The sequence below is a fragment of the Cuculus canorus genome, chromosome 11 (assembly GCF_017976375.1).
Source record: "Cuculus canorus isolate bCucCan1 chromosome 11, bCucCan1.pri, whole genome shotgun sequence".
Classification (NCBI taxonomy): domain Eukaryota; kingdom Metazoa; phylum Chordata; class Aves; order Cuculiformes; family Cuculidae; genus Cuculus; species Cuculus canorus.
Window position 1 is genome coordinate 15,441,930 of NC_071411.1, and position 17,558 is coordinate 15,459,487.

Genomic DNA, 17,558 nt, shown 5'->3' on the forward strand with positions numbered 1-17,558 from the left:
GGCATTGTTATTAGAGGCTAAATCTTTTCCTCTTTGTACGCAGCTGTGCCTCACTTCGTGAGTGTTTTACTGCTTCCACTGGAGTTGGCCCAGCATGAACACAGGTAGCTGTAAAAGACTGATCCTGACTGTCTGATGGGCTCGTGTTGACTGCATTACTATTAGCACTGAGCGCTGTCAGTTTAATGACTGTGAAGCACCGTGGTTAGAAGTCAAGTGCTATAAAATTTTCCCCAAACACGTTAACAGCAGTGAGTGGTCTTGCACATAAAATAGGCCATTGAATCTGAAAAAAAGGTTTAGTACTTTTGTGGAATATAGAAAGATTGTCATATGCATGTATTCCTGTAATGTTACTAAGTTAAGCAGTCTCTCAGAACCTTTGAGTAAATATCCATTATTTGGAAGAATATAAGAGAGTAGTTGACACTGCCTTGTTTAGCTCGAAGGTACTACTGGGGTAACAGTTAAACTGTAGAAATATTTACCAGTTATAGGGTGCGTAGGCTTAACTGGGGCTGAAGAGGGAAGAAGCAAAATAACTATTTTACTACTAAATTATCCCCCTATTTTTGGTCTGCTTCTGCTAAAATGATTCATTCTGCTTTTGTTTAATTACACATCTGTTTCTGATCAGAGACCATTAGAAGAACAACATTTTGTTAGAAGAAGTTGCTTTTAAAAACCTCCACTGATTCTCTTGATCTAAGAGAGTATTGGGTAAAAAGGATTCTCTTTCCTATACTACAACAAATTGACATGGAGGGATGGATCCGAGGTGAAGCGGGGCAGTTTCTGGTAGAATTAGTGTAACCTTCCACCTGAGAAATGAATAGGTTTGTTTGGTTTGTTAAGTGTTGGAAATTAATTGGTATCGAACTTATCCACACAATTGATAGCATTTCCCCCCAGAACATTTCCTTCCTGTAGATGTTTCTAATGTATTTTTGTGATATATATTTAGGTTTAACAATAGAATAAACAAAGAAGCCTTAAACCTTTAGGAATAATGAGTGTTTATAACTCTGAAAAGGGCGCAACAACTTTAACTACAGTTCCTTGCTCTGCCAGTGTGTCTCATTCACCTGCAAGATGCTTTAGGTTATGCTTGCTCTCCAGTTGCACCCCAGCATCTCAGCAGATGCCTGTAGGAATGAGAAGGAAATCAGATATTTGCAGCAAACTCTTGGTTTTTGCATGTGTTACACATTCTTCTTCTTGAACAGAATCTTTAGCAATGAATAAACTATTACTATTAGATCTTGTTTGGAAATGTAGTGGAGGCTAGCAGCTATTTGTAATTCGCATATTTGGAATATACATAATTGTATTGTGGCTGAAAGCTTGATACACCTTCAGTGTTTTCCTCCTCTAAGAGGAAAAATAAAAACTGAATAAAGTTACACTGATCTTGTTTTAAATGCCTTTTTCTACAGTAGTAACATCTTCTGTTATGGTTAATAAGCATTGTTGTCTTTTGTTTAAATTCTTTGTTACAGAGGCTTAGAGCAAGAGGGTTTTACTACTAAAAAGGCTGCCTTCTCTGAAATGTCTGTCTGGTAACAGTCTGTAAGATTTAAGAATAATACTAACACTGTAAAATAATCAGTTTTCAAATGAATAATTATATATAACAAATTGGAGGGCAAATGGCTAATCTGCATCCTCCAAAGAAATGTAGTTTGTTTCTTTAAATATCCTAGCAATTTTTCCTTCTGTTTTTCCACTCTGAAGACAAAAATAATATCAAATCCTGTTCAGGTTGTACTTAAATACGACCAAACTGATAATTACATTATTATAGAGAAGGGCAGGATAGCTGGAGGATATGTACAGGGTGCATTAGTCCCACAAATAGGAGCTGATTTACTTATTGATAGTAGAGACACGTTTTAGTCACTTTATAGAATTAACAATTGATCAGCTTGTTAGGTTCTAGTTCTTCATAAGCACAGCATGTTTATTCATTATTGTCATTACATGGTGCAAGCAGCTGAGGTCATGATTAGCAAGGCAAAATCTAAAAATATTTAGGCTTGCTTAAATATAACTTTTGCAAGAGGCAGTTTTTGAGCAATGCACCGATTCTCACATTTCAGAAATAAATATAACTGATACCTACCTGGTTAATTTGCATTTCATTTATGCTTTTCAGAGCCATCAGATCTATTTGTTTTCCAAATGCTAGTGATTCAGGCTTGTAAAAATGTAATAAGATGGGCAACATAAAAGCATTACTTTCAAATTGGCTCGGTCACTGTAAATATACACCGATATACGGTATTGCAACAGATAAACTAAACACCCTGCTGGAGGAGAATAGAAAGATGTTATTCCAATAAAAATATTCATGACTGTTTGTTACTAAATGTAAGTTATATTTTCTAAATCAGCATTGACTTAAGCTTGAGCAAACTCGATAGCAAAAATTCCCACAGAGGCTTCTCCTGCTCCATATGACTAATATATTAAAGAAGATAAATAGTCATTTTTAAAATTTATTACACAGTAGGATTGAACACAAGAGGAAACCATTTTACAAACCTGAAAGTTAAGGTCACCCTGAGAAGAAAAGGACACTTAAGATGACTAGAAAAATTCTGCTTCCTCAAGAAACTGAGATTCAAAGTTTACTCTTTATATGGTGTCTTTTATAAAGCTTTAGAATCCCAAGTGTGAAGCTGGAGTCTGTTTTGATGTGCAAATATTTCAAAACTGTGTAGTGGATGGGCATTTAGACACTCGCATCTAAACCAGTGCTACCGACTAGTTATTTTAATTCATTATGAACTGCGAAGCTTTTCACAGTGGTTTTTATAGGACATTTCAGTATTAGGAATGAACTCTACAACATTTCATTGAACTTTTCTAATAGTTTTTAATAGTTTTCTGCCTTTTCCTTCTCTATTTAAAATCTATTATGTGTATTTTAGTCATACTGAACACCATTAAGCTTCTGGTTCATAATTCAGACTTCTAGATGCGTGAAAACGCTCAATAACATTTCCTTACGGCTTGTTAATAAAGTTAATGAATTATTTTTCTAGTAGGTTGTCTTATCTTAGCTAATACTGCTTGCTTGTTTGAGCTGTAGCAAATCAGGACAACATTGATTTTCTTTAAGAGATGAATAATGAAAGATATACATTCTTAAATATGTAGATAAAGATAAGTGACTTAATTAAAAATTATCAGTGGAAGGTAGGAAGACGAATTAGCTGTTTTAATTTGTTGCATATGTCGATATGCTGTAATGTAACCTGGAGTATTACATAAAAACATTTATGATACCCTTTTCTTTAATTTTCAGTTCGATTTCATAGTCTGTTCAGTTGCTTATTCTTCTGTAAATTGCTTATGTATTGGGAATGATAAATTCTTAGAACTGCATGCCCCAGCTTCGGCTTAGGTAAGCCTTGACTCTGCAGATGTTTCATGTCCAGTACAGTGTAGCCTGATGAAAATAGTTCCACTCCGATCAATAGAAATGTTTACTGGCTTTGTCTTCCGTGGTGGAAGTCAGGTTATGAGCTGATTGTTTTTCCAGTGACTGGCAAATTCTGCTCTTTGATCATATGTGTTATAAGTATCAGAGCTGGCAAAATTCCAGGCTAAATTGCTTGCTATTTTTTGACTAGCTTTACAAATTATGCACTATGAAATGGGAATCTCGGAGCTGCTGTCTTTCATCCGGTGCTGTTTTTGATGTCGCGTAGCTCTCGTCAGAGTACAAGGTACAGGGGAGGAGCTGTTAAGAGGAGCTGCTGTATTAAGACATGGTAGTGGATCATATTAAAGGCAGAGATAAACGGTATTCTGTAGGAAGGGCTGCTCTGTGTCAGAAACTTCTTATTCTTTTCTTTTTTTTTGCCTCATGTAATGAGTAGCAAGCACCCACACAAGTTCCACTGGTGGATTGCCCGGTGGGAACAGTTGTGTGTAGTACTGTGCTTTGAATAAGCCTTTCACAATTCTTATGCTTAAATTCTGACTCCCAAGTCATGCTGGTTTTCAGGCTTCAGGAGCCTGTTTTTCGTAATGTATTCTCAAATCTCAGTGCAGCTACAAATACATCATTTGACAAGCATGGCTGAGCTTCTGCTTCAGGTCTTTGGGTCACTGCTCTTCTGTTGCAAATGCATTGTCAAAAGGTTGTTTTGAAAGTTAGTTATTCTGATCTTTTCTAGGCATTTCCGTTAGCTTTCTAGGGTATGACAACAGCTGGTCCACAAAGATTTTCAGACTTTGCCTTCTCCTAATGCTAGATTTATGGCCGTCCTGTTTGAAGTAGTTCAGCTGGGTGATTGGAAAGAGGGGTATGTTGTAAGGAGGCTACACTTATAATAGGAGAGGTCATGAGAGAGACTACCAAAACCCTGCGGAAGATTCTTTAGTAGATGGGACATGAGCAGAGGGTCTGTTAGGGTATCTCTGTAGAGCTTTCATGGGTCAGTTTGACAATACAGTATGTGATGCAGGCAGATGAATTTTACTCTTTGAGGTTCTACCCAGCAACACCCTGCCAAACTGTGAAGTGTCGAGGCTAGACTGGTGCCTCATGCTCTAATTTGTTTTATTAATTTTGTCTTTCTTCAGTTTTTGATTAAACATGATATTGTATCAATGAAATGTGTAGCAAACACCTGCCATGTTATAGATTTTGCTGTGCTAGGAAAAACAAATGGGAGCCAGTGTTTCTCATCCAGAAGAGGAAGACTGCCAGGATCAAAGATGTAAATAAGAGCCAAGGAAAATTAACTGCAAACCTGTCAAGTGTGTTCTGTCTTTATTTTTATTACATAGTGCTCAGCAGATCTTTCTTAGAGATGTTTAAAAAAAATCCTGCTCTTTGTGCGAATTCAGCTGAAACTTACCCAGTCACAGCAGAGATGCTGCTACTGGTGTTCCGTGCCAGGGGAGCCGCCTCTGGATTTTGGCTTTCGATCTGAAGCATTTTTACTCAACACTGTACAACACATAGACAGCATATGGCTGTGGTTCTCCACTTTAGGACATGAGTCTCAGGAGACAGGTGGGCCAGAGGTCTCTGGTGGATGAAAGCTCCAAGGGCTCCTAGTCAACCTAGAGCTGTGTCTTGCCTGTTGCAATGCAGCTTAAGCCAGGCGTGAGCACCATATTTAGAGAACTCTGCTAACTTAGCATAGATCCAAGCACAGGGCAACAATGACAATTCTTCAGTACCTGAAGGGGCTACAAGAAAGCTGGGGACGGACGTTTTAGAAAGGCATGAAGTGATAGGACTAGGGGCAATGGCTATAAATCAGAAAGGTGAATATTTAGACCGTACATAAGGAGGAAATTCTTCACAATGAGGGTTGTGAGGCACTGGCACAGGTTGCGCAGAGAAGAGGTGGCTGTCCCATCCCTGGAAATGTTCAAGGCCAGGTTGGATGGGGCTTTGAGCAACCTGGTCTGGTGGGAGGTGTCCCTGCCCCTGGCAGGGGAGTTGGAACTGGATAATCTTTAAGGTCCCTTCCAACTCAAACCATTCTATGATTCTAAACCCCAGCCTCCTATCTCCTCAGTGCAACACTCGCGTTCCTAGCCTGAATGCTGGCAAATAGCATACAGATCTTGGTTCTTTATGCAACTCCAGCCTGCTCTTGATATCTCCCTGCACTTCTGTGTTTCTGCTGGAAGAGGACACACTGCTGTTGAATGATCTATTTAACCTTAAATGCTCCTAAATGGAGAACAGGAAGCTTCAGAAAGTAATACTTTCCAGTTAGGGTGACTATGACAGGAATATTCCATTATTAAATTAGAAATCTTTCATATTCTTGAAGACTAGATACTGAGACCTTCAGGTTAAAAAGGCAATAGATTATTTATGCACTACTGCTATTCTCAGGTAACAAGTTGGATGGTGCTATTGCAAGCTGAGAAATAATTAGGAATTCCTCTACAATTGAACAGTTAAGTTAAAAAGGAGAAAACCATAGTTTAAGAAGCCAACTGTTTTGACTGGAGCGTAACAATAATTAAAAATGGTAAACCACACCCTCCAACTGACATTTATTCTGTTTTGTGCAGTAGTGTCAGTATACCAAGCAAGTTATGCTGTATTCCTGCCATACAGATTCTATAGACCAATTCATACTCACAAATACCTCCTCAAAATTGCAGAGTCTGAATGAAACTGAACAGATAAATACCCAAGCATTTATTCTATTTGGCCAAAGCCATAAGCTTAGAAAAACAAAAATGACCAGGAGAGTAAAATAAGGATGGTTCCACTGTCTCAAAAATGTCCTTTGAGTGCTCACCAAACAGTATCTGTGAGCACTGAAGGGAGTTTTGACAATTGTCTGTGAATTTTAAGGGAGGGTAGAGGTGGGCAGGACTTCATCCCTGGCTGAAAATGAAAATACTAGACCAAACTGGCAGTAGATAGCTATGAAAAAACAGGTGGGGTTTGCCTGAAACAGCACAAGACACAGCTCTAAATTAAAACTCTGTATATTTCTCTTTGGATGCAGTGGTACCCTCTGGTGAGTGAAGATTTGATTACCTGCAGCCTCTCATCTTGGCCAAAATGGTTGTCTGCTTCAAGGAAGGGGTTTCATTTGGAGTAGGGATAATATAAACACAGTAAGTGATTTTTCCATCTATTTTTTTTTTTTGTTAATTAGCGTTGCTGTTTTGTATTTGATAAGTGACCTCTATTAAAGTAAAAGTCCTAACAAATTCCTGCTGTGGTCCCTGAGATGTAGTGCATTTTTAATCTAAAACAGTCCTATGACTGTCTTTGCTAATGGCTTTCTTTCATTTTGTGTGGCTGTCTCGCCTATTGCCAGGCTGTATAAATGCTTTGTGCAATAACCTTAGAGTTTGAATCAATGATGCAATCACTCCATAGGCCTCTTTAAAAATGTATCTCACAGTGCAGGAAACTCAGATGGGAACAGTTAAAGTGCGAGAGTTTCACTTTTGTGTTCCAGTTCATCAATCTTTAAAGAGACACTAGTAGGTCAGACGGGTCTAACACTGATCGATTCACGAGAAGAATCCTTTTTTAAAGTGAATCACAATTCATCTCCAATAGGCAAGTGAAAAAAAAACCAAATAAAAACCCACAGCCACTGGAGTCCTGATGGGGGAGTACTTAATTAGCTCAGCCCCTCACATACTCTTTAGTTACTCCCCCCTTAGAATCCAAAATCCAGTCTGATCTGTTTTTTTACAGCCCATTACATTTTGGTTCAGTTAACTCTTACTGGATGTCAGCACTTGTATTTTACTAGCGCCTGCCATCAAGAAGAGCATCCTTCCTTGGCTCAGAGGATAGGTTCCCTGCAACAGGATAATGACAAAGCATGTCTGTCCTCCAGCCTTCTTACCGCAGACTTCTTGCCTCTTAACTGCACCTTAGCAGCACACATAGGACATCGTCTTGTCACCACCCTGAAAGGCAAGTATCTGTTGAACAGTGATTCAACAACAGAGCAACAGCAGTTGTTTCAGGATCTCGCAAAGCACTCATGCATTTGAGTTATGACCAGCGTGCTGGTAAAGATGTATGTGGCAATGGAGTGGAAGTAAAGGAGGTATGTTGAGCCTGTATTTTAATGGGATTATTGGCAGAGAAAGTTACTGGGAAGTTATATGTGAGATGGAGGAACTCTGTCTAGTTGCGTTGCTTATCTTAAATCACCAAAAGTCTGTATCTGTTGAGACATTCCATACCTGTTGCTAACTCTAATATGATTGAAATTCAGAAGTTGCTCTCTTTGCTATAGTTATGTTTCAGTCCTGTTTTTCTCAGGACAATATTCACGAGTCACCTGCTCAGAAATGGAAAAAATGTGTATTGTGGGGTCTGAAAGACAAGATTCCATGAATAGTCAGAGATCAGAGAAATGAAAGACTCTTGAAATCTGTTTCCTTAAAAATAAAAAAAAAGTTCATAAGCATCCACCCAAGGTGGCTTAAAATACTGGTTCCTACGCAGATGCCAATATCCATAACACCAGAAAGTACAACCCACAGAAAGAGAACTGGCAGTTGTTTTCTTTAGCTCTGCCATTGTGAGCATGACTGCAGGGAAATAATCTTTGCAGGAGGTAAGGGGAAACCGCCACTATAGGACTACAGCTGGAGACTTGTAAAAGAACAGTGCTCTGGGAAACAGGAGGTGGAGAACATCTTCAGAGAGATATCTGGAAGGGGGAGGAGCAGGGCATTTCTGGCTGTGACAAGGTGTATGAGTCAACTGTCACTCAGCTTGGTGGGTCACAATCTGTGGCAGGCTTCGTGGTTCATTTTTTCATGTTTTGTTTCCTGACCTTTCTGGCAAACAATATCTCATCGTTACAGGGGTGAACTAAATGTACCTCCAAGCTAACTTTGTTTCTGTGAATCTTGAGATGTTTTTTCTTAAAGTCCCAGTTACCTGGATAAAAATAATTGGAGATTTTTCTTTTGTATTTTCTAATTATTTTTAAGAGAGTTAATAGTTCTCTAGCAGTGATGGAAAGCTGATTAAAAGCTGATTGTTGTCTACCCTGAAAATAAGCAAACAATCAACAATTTATTACTTTCAACAGATCTTACATCTTTGAGGCAACAATAATTGCCTTCAAGTGATGCAGGGAAAGTGAGGGGATCTTATTCTTCATTTCCAACCCAGAGCATTTCAAGGCATAATCAAGATTACGCCACTTAACCTCCCTCCAGCACCTCCCATCAATCACGCACATAGTTACGTGATCATTAAATGGCTCATGCATGACTGAAGGGGCAATAGAAAAGTAAAAATCCAGCCTTGGCGGAGTGGGAAATGAGAGCCTAAAATTCAGCCTTCTCTGAGCTTTGTTGTAAAAGAAAATTCATTAAAAACAAAACAAAAAAATAAAGAAAAAAGTTTCTAGCTTTAGCCATGGAGAGGACATGCTGTTGCTCAGTCAAAGTCTAGCTGTGGTCTTACTTCAGGCAGAATAACTGACTGAGCCCCCTGTACAGACACATGTTGTCACTTCAGCTGTGACAGGTGCTGGAAGGAGCACCCTCTGAGAGTTCAGGTGCTTGAAGGGGGAACTACTGTGCTAACACCTTCTCTTACCATTTCTAAAGTACAGCTATCATCTTGCTGTGGCTGCTGATGATCTGTGCAGCAATGGGAAGGAGTGTAGGACTATTCTCCTTCCCTCAGCACCTTTCGGGGTTTGCTCCTTTTTCACTGCAACAGAAGCCAGAACTCTAGCTCGCTTCCTCATGCCTGAGAAGGGATGAAACCTGCAGCCATCAAATGATTAACCTGCTCTGAACGGGGAGACCTTTTTCCGCTGTTGATCACTACCTAACCAAGGTGGTGTCTCTTTCTCTGCCTGCCAACTGTTCTCTCCGTGCCTGCACACATGCTGCTGCCAACCAAGTGAACTTCACAAAGGAGGCAAGGAGAGATACTATGCAAAGAAGAAACAGAGGAGCCTGAGAAGAGACAGGGATGAAGGCCTGAAGGATTGGGCTGGAAAAGAAAAACATGAAGGTATTCCCTTCTGGAGGTGAGGAGGCAAAATATAAATTATGAAACTTCTGAAAGTCTCTTGCATTGGGGCATGCAGAAACTCATACTGCTAGAAACAACAACAAAAACAATGAGAGATCGTGTTACCTTATGTATTCACATTGGAATATGGATTTTTTTCTGGTTACAAGGAGAAAGACCAGGGCCTGCAGGGGAGAGGTAGAGTCACTTCACGTACATGTCAGTGATCTGCCAGGGCAACTAAACGAGCTCAGGCATGCTGCTTACACATTACCAATGATGCATCTTTTTGAGATCTGTCCACTTTTAAAATTTGCTTTTTCTTCTGGCAGTGGAATATTGATTCCAGGGCCACAGGGCCAATGGCTCAGGAGATAATTAACAGATACACCTATTTGCTCATTTTTCTTCCTGACTTGTTAGTAGGCTGCTGTCAGGAATTAGAAAACCTTATGCGACTCCAGCTACCTGAAAAGCACAATATGAACAGCGTACAGCTACAGCCTCACCTAAGCTTCTCAAACTTGATGACAGCTAAACCTAGCTGAGCCATGCCCATACTGGGACTGTGGTGCTTTAGTTAGCTCCAAGAGAAACAGATACTTCTCTATGGTACAATGTTGAGCAGAGATTAGAGTTCGGGAATCAAGACCTGTGCCATCAGTTCAGACAGTGCTGTGTACAGCGTGAGTGTCCTCTGTGTGATGGTCAGTGCTTCCATCCAGCATGATGTTGCTAAACCATAGAAAAACAAATGCAGCTTTGAGCTTGGTTTCTCCTTTAAAGTATAATTTTTTTATTGACCGAACTGCAAGTCTTCATGCCTTACTAGCTTATTAGCAATATTTTGTCTCTATCATTCAATAACAGAAAATGAAGTAACAGTTCCTGAGCTGATGGGACAGAAACCCAGTTCTGAAATTTTCCTATTCAGCAAAGCAATGTTTTATTTTTAAAAATAACTTGAGGAGCAGGTTCCAATAAGCAAACACTGTTTTCTAACACTGACTAAAAACCTTGTCCCATAGCATGGAAGTCAAGTGACAAAAAAAGATTAAGAAGCTGGGTTATAGCTCTTTGGCTTGTATGTCTCTCCTTCTGTGCAAGTTTTGCTTTTCACTATTGTCACAAGAGATTCTATATGCCAGGGGAGAATTTTCAACCAATCTCAAACTAGCTGTGTTATCTTTGTACAAATGTGGGAATATAAAAAATGTTACCTTTCAATCTGCTGTTAGTTATCCTACATAGTACCCCAAGACTGACAGAGAACAGAGAGAGTACACCACAAGATATTTTGCTATGAGCTTGTGTAGTTGATAACACAGGTGTCAAAAATGTGCATTCAGCCCATAATTACACTTCTGGAAATTTAGTTCTGTATTTATGAAATGTTTTTCCTTAGAATCTTTCAATAATTAGCTAATGAGTCCCAAGTGGAACAATTATCCCATATACCCAAATAGTCGGGATTCTTTGTCAGCCACTGTGCTTCCACTGCTCATAAAGCATATTTGTGTTCTAAAAGCAAAACAAGCTATTCTTTCCTTTCCTCTTGGATTGTTTTATAAATTGAAACAAAAGCAGAGACCAGATTATGTAGATGACACAGAAATGGACAGATCCAGTTGCAGGCATCATCAGGGAAGCATGAGTGGACATGCTGTAGCTATTTACTCTGAATGAGATGCTTCAGGAAATAATAATACAATATAGTATTCTAATGCAGTAGAATCAGACAGAACCAAATTTGGTTGCACAAAGACCCTCAAGAACCACCAGAAAGATATCTAAATTTAACACCATCTGACTCTGTCTGCACAAAAGAAATCAATACGCATAGGAGGAATTTTTAGTTTCTTTCTGCCACAATTTTCCTCCACTAACCTCTGATTTGATGACTGTCTGCGGCTGGGCTACCAAGGAAGACACTGTGAACAGCGACTATTTACCTTGCAATTATATTCCAGGGCTTTTTGTGCTCCAAGGCATAAGGGAGATGTCTGCTCAGGGTCTGTAACAGGGCCACATGTGATCCAACCCTATTGATGGAAAAGGGAGCCTTGATCATCCCATAGGTGTTCAACCAATTTAAAAAGAAATCCATCAAAGCAGGCTCCATGAGTTTTTTAAAGCAGCTTGTACTGCTAGTTTCCCACACTTAGACTAAGTTTCTCCTCATGCACCCACCAAATTATCTTTACAGGATGCTTGATTTATTTTTATGCTATTTGCAGGAGCTGCAGAGAACCACTTCTTTAAATCTCACTCTTCTTTAAAGCAAACTTCTCCAAGGAGACAGTTAGTATGTCGCCAATAAACTCTTTTCTCAATTAAACTAACACAGCTGCTGCAACCTTTCGTTACTGCTCACACTTGCTGAGACTCTTACTTTTAATGTTATTACCTCAGGATTGCCTCTTGTTCTTAATTTAAATGGTCACCCGTAGTCAGTGATCATCAATTTCTTGCATGTGAGCCCTGGGCTGGCCACAAGACACCCAGATTATGTCTGTGACCTCCCAGTGCATTATCCAGAGGCACAAACTGACATCCCCTCCTTCCTTCACTGCTTCCCTTCCCCAAGTGATGCCTGCAAAATAACCTACCAGCTCACCTGGGGCCCTGGTGAGTGGGAAGAAAGGTGTATGACCTGCTCTGTAGCTACTGGGTTAATTATCTTTTCCCTCCATGGGAAAAATGAAATTCCTCCATCAAGTCAGGGTATAGAAAACAATGTCTCACTGCTCGAGATAATCTATGCAACAACTTTACTGCTTTGCTACCTGGCAGGCAGATTTTGCAGTAAGGGAAAATGCTTATTTGCCTTGTCTCAAACGTCCTGCTGAAGAGATTTCCTTCAAAGACGTTTCTTTCCACACTTTTTACTGTGTTGCCTGCTTTATGTGAGTACTACTCTGCTTCTGGAAGGTCATTTGGGAATAGAGTGGGGCACTGCCTCTGCCCTGCCTCCTCTTTGAACCAGGGCTGAAGCAATTCCTGTACTTCCTTGAACAAAGTGCCTATAAGTCAGCCCATCTCTTAGGTAGGCTGTACAACAGGGGGTGGGGAAGACTTTGAGCTGTAGTGAGAAGCTGAAAAAAACCTGGATAATCACAATGAAAAATTCTCTCTGAGAAATGTACTTGAAAGACTTGAAATGCTGGGCTGTAATGAAGAGATACCCTGTGTTGGCTGCCCAAGTTGGGAAGTCTGTGCAACCTTAAAAATGAAACTCTGATGGCAATACTTACCTCTTCAGGAGTTTACTTTGGCAGAAGGGTTCTTTGTGGGATGGTGATTAATAATAAATAATGCTGTATGGAGAGAAGAGTCTATTCTGCCTCTACTTTATAGCTAGAACAGGTGTACTTTACTCTCTGAGCAGTCCTGTTGGTCTTGATGGTATTTTTCCTGGAGGAAAGAGGCAGATTCACTTTGAGTTGAGAGAGCAGATTTTAAAAAGTTGGCCCAAAAATTCAGTTTCTACCTGTGATTCATTTAAATGATTGTCTCATACACAGAGATTATACTTCTGGACCGCAAGCAATCAGTTATTTGTGCCAGCATAACACATATGCTTCATTCGCAGGATTATTTCTTCTTGCCACATAAATACACTTGAAAGCTGGAAGTTCAGGTGACCACAGTTGCCCAGCATATACACTGGAGCGTGTGTGTATGAAGAAGGTACTGCTCCCTTTCCTGGAGGGACCCTTGCCTCTGGACCTTGCCACTGTAGTCAGCACTGCATCAGGTTCAGAGCAGACATCTAACTTGTTCTGCCTCAGCAGAGGAGGCAATAGCTTCGATTTCAAACTCCTCCTTACACTGCGTGAACTTCAGTACTTCTGGCAGTCCTTTAGTTCTTGCCTTCAGTACCTTGCTTGAAGAAGCTTTTGGATTTTATGCACTGCTATTGCTGCATCTTGTATGACCTGAGCTCCACTGGATTAAACTCGGAGGCCACAAATTCTCACCCAAAGTGAGTTCAACTGAAAAGAGCTTTCCAATAGAGCATCCATCCAACTTGCTGTTCTCACTCTGACACAACTAACTGAGGAAGGCTAGAGTGACTGAGGATTAGAGTCTCTTAGGCATATTTTTCAGTCTTTCTAACCCATCCTCTTAACAAGCCCACAACAGACAGTAGGTTTGTTCTTATCTCTAAAGGAGTCAATAAAGACAGATATACACTAGAGAACTCTGAATGCTGGTGAAGACAGACACATTTCCCCCAAAACACATTATGGATGGGATGTCTCTCTGTGTATAGATGGTCCAGCTGCTGGTGTGGTTGATACCTCACGCTATGTGGATATAATAGCAATTTGGTTCTCCTTTCTTGGGAGGCTGCGGGTTTTATTTCCCTTAGCTCTCATTGGCATTGTTTTCTTTGCCTCCTTGCCTCCCTTGGTTGCTTTTAAGTGGGGTTTTGAAACTTTCAGAAAGAACTGACTGTTGACGACAGATTGAGCAACTGCCAGCAGAGGGTGATGTCATAAATGGAAAGTGTTTTTATAAAAATGTACTTTAAATGTACTTAAAATTCGGGTGAAGAGGTGCTGGGAACTGCTGCAGTCCCCAAGTGATCTTTGTTTTTGCTACGTCTGGGTTCCTTAAAAGTGAGGAAGCATGCTTGCAGTTTGCTGCCATGTCGTTCAGCTCATTTTCTTGTTGTTTGAAGAGCCTTCTCACTTCGGTTTGCCATACGAGCTTGATGAGACTGGACCTTCCTCGGTGATACCTGTAGGGAAGGAGGTGCAGCAGGAAAGCTGATGTTGACTCTGGAACTAAAGAGCACAATAACTGTGGGCCCCATTGAAGTTGTGCTTTCTTGCATTGTGAGATTACTCTTGTATTACTACCTGTGTGATTTTGTGTCCTTCCTGGGTTCCACAGTGCCATTCTACCTGGTGTAGCTGTTTCTTGGCGTGACTAATGACTGGCAGAACTGAGGCCTTTTGGCACATTTCTATGCAATGCCCCAGCTGAAAGTACCAAGAAATAAGAACTGGAAGGTGCAGCGGTTAAAGTATGGTTAATTGTTGGAATAACTTAACTGTGGTGATTTTTATGCCCAACATAAAAGTTATCCATATGAATTATCACCAATGTAAGAAGGATATAGAACTGTTGGAACGGGTCCAGAGGAGGGCTACAAAGATGATCTGAGGGCTGGAGCACCTCTGCCGTGGAGACAGGCTGAAAGAGTTGGGTATGTTCAGACTGGAGAAGAGAAAGCTTCAAGGAGACCTTATAGTGACCTTCCAGTACGTGAAGGGGCTACAAGAAAGCTGAGGAGGGACTTGTTACAAGAGCATGTAGTGATAGGGTGAGGGGAATGGCTTTAAATTGGAAGGGGGAAGATTTAGACATTAGGAAGGGCGCCCTTCATGGTGAGGGTGGCGAGGCACTGGCACAGGTTGCCCAGTTGTGGATGCCCCCTCCCTGGAATTGTTCAAGATCGGGTTGGATGGGCTTTGAGCAGCCTGGTCCCGTGGGAGGTGTCCCTGCCCACGGCACGGGGGTTGGAAGCGGATGATCTTTAAGGTTCCTTCGAACACAAACCATTCTATGATTCTAATTTACTGCCACTTGGAGTCTTCAGATCAAGCTGAAGTTGCCTGACCATTCAGAGATTAATGAATGTGGATCGATGGACTGGATTCTGAACCTAAATCAGGTTGTTTCTCTCTGGCTGACCCATTCCTGTGGGCTCTCCAGGACCTTGAAGGCGTTGGGGTGAGCTGTGAGGCTGCGTGGGAAGGCCCCACTGGAGCCCTATGAGGGGATGCTGAGCAAAGGAGAGACTCTGTGACAGCGACTCCTTAATAGGCTTAATGACAAAACTTAATTTGCCCGGACAGCTCATTCTCGCACAAAGGAGTGCTTGCAAATTTTTTGTTTAGCCTGGAGAAGAGGAGGCTGAGGGGAGACCTCATTGCTCTCTACAACTGCCTGAAAAGAGGTTGTGGAGAGGAGGGAGCTGGGCTCTTCTCCCAAGTGACAGGGGACAGGACAAGAGGGAATGGCCTCAAGCTCCACCAGGGGAGGTTCAGGCTGGATATCAGAAAAAAATTCTTCACGGAAAGAGTCATTGGGCACTGGCAGAGGCTGCCCAGGGAGGGGGTCGAGTCACCTTCCCTGGAAGCGTTTAAGGAACGGGTGGATGAAGTGCTGAGGGACGTGGTTTAAAGGAGTGTTAGGGATGGTGGGACTCGATGATCCAGTGGGTCCTTTCCAACCCGGTGATTCTATGATTCTCTAAAATTGGAGGGGAGCTCTCTGAGGGATGGCTCTGGTGGGGAACAACGCGCGGGGTTCGGCGGAGCGATTGGCGCAGGACGCACGGATGGGATTGAATGAGGTTTCCTCCACAAAACAGCGGAGGCGGCTACTGGCCTGGGCTGCGGCGGCGGCGCGCGGCCGGCAGGGGGCAGCAGCGCCACGAGCAGCGCGCGGGCACGGGGCGCGCCGCGAGGAACGGCCCTGGGGCGGTGCTGCTGAATAGCGGCCCTCTATTGTAGCCCCTTAGCCCGGGAGCGGGCGGTCTGGGTTCGTGAGGTGGTGTGTAACAGGTAGATCCGGCCACGTAGGCTCCACTCTTGCTCTTAACTTGATTTTGTCTCTTTATTTCCCCTCAAATAGCTCTTATCTTGATTTTGTCTATTTCCCCTCAAATAGCTCTTATCTTGATTTTGTCTCTTATTTCCCCTCAAACAGCTCTTATCTTGATTTTTTCCCCCCCTTATTTCCTCTCAAATAGCATCGATTTTCAGAAACATGTAAAGACCAGACTGGATAGTTCAGATTGTTTGTTTATTTTTCCCCTAAGAAATTTCAGCTGTTGCTCTGTTTTCTCTTATTTCATCTTTCAGTGGGATGTAAGGGTTTAATAGGGCTGACGGTGAGATTAAAATTCCAGGCTGTCGGATTGCCCTGCAAAGTCCATGGCATCTGTACTTGTTTCCCTCTTACCAGTTGCTTTCAGAGGACTCTTCCTAGGGATGTGCTATGTTTATTTTAACTGAGGAATTATCGAGAATGGAGAAATTAAGGCCTTTTAAATATTTAATGGACGGAGGTTTTCTAAATTATTTAATAGCTTATTATGAAAGATAGCATAAAACGGTTTAGTAATTTATTCTTCACAGAAAGTAGCCGTAAGAATTATTTTACAACATGTAAATATTTGTAGGAAAAGTACCTAATTTAAAATGCTGTCTTATTCTATCTGTCAAAGGAATTACACACTGCTCACACAATTTCTGAATAACTTTAGACCTTTATTGTTTCTGTACTTGAAACGCTTCTCTGGTGTAGGGAAAAGCTATTTATACCCATTTTACCCAAGCACAGAGGCACAGACTGCTGGAACTGAGATGCAGCAGATCTGACCATCGCAATTCCCTGTAGATACCAGAACCCAGAGTCTTAGTTCAGGCTCATGGATGCCCTAAATACCGACACAGGAGAATTGCGTGGCTGAAGTGGGGTCTGAGGTGACTAACGTGCAAAGCAAGAGCTGTTTATGGCCAGTCCAGTGTAAAGGCTGAGAGTGGAGCCCTTCCCCTCTCTTCTTCCTTCTTCCTGCTATTCTTTTTATAGCTTTGCTGGAGATGGAAGGAGGGGTTCAGTTTCCTCCTGGCTAGAGCTCGTTGTATAAAAATGACATTCCTTTTCGTGAGTAACCTCTCTTCAGACCTCTCTTGTGTAAATTAACCCTGCTGTGCTAAAGTTGAGGACTTCATCCACAAAATTCTAGTTGTTGTCAGATGTATCAATGCCTTCTGGGAGGCAATGCAGATTTTTATTTGGGTTAAAGTGGTGCTCAGTTTGCTCGCAGGTGGCCAGGAGGGCTCGTACTCCAGCTGCCCTCGCAGGCCACGCAGCCCCAGCAGAGCTGTTGGCACGGAAGGTCAGGAGTGATTTTCTTGTTTGTGCAGCCTGTAAATAAACAGCTCTGCTTTCCAAAGGAATGCTGTGCCCTGAAACGAGTCAGAGACCAGCATTAAACCCACCAATCACAAAATACACACAACATATG

General features: G+C 41.6%; 1 protein-coding gene across 9 annotated transcripts in view; it reads left to right on the forward strand.

Moving 5' to 3' along the window:
• Positions 1–17,558, forward strand: part of TAFA4 (TAFA chemokine like family member 4) — a 103,040-nt gene that overhangs the window by 28,786 nt on the left and 56,696 nt on the right. For 2 of the 9 annotated variants that reach the window (XM_054076494.1, XM_054076496.1), the window contains exon 2: positions 6,501–6,612. The exons of 3 other annotated variants lie outside the window; for them this stretch is intronic. Coding sequence is in view for 3 of the 6 variants with exons in the window: in XM_054076491.1 (XP_053932466.1) it covers positions 9,503–9,524 (22 nt within the window). In the remaining 3 variants the exon portion in view is untranslated. Of the gene's footprint in view, positions 1–6,500; positions 6,613–7,207; positions 7,569–9,395; positions 9,525–13,100; positions 13,494–17,558 lie in introns of those variants that run through there. 4 more of the 9 variants (XM_054076490.1, XM_054076489.1, XM_054076491.1 and 1 more) reach the window with 3 other exon arrangements.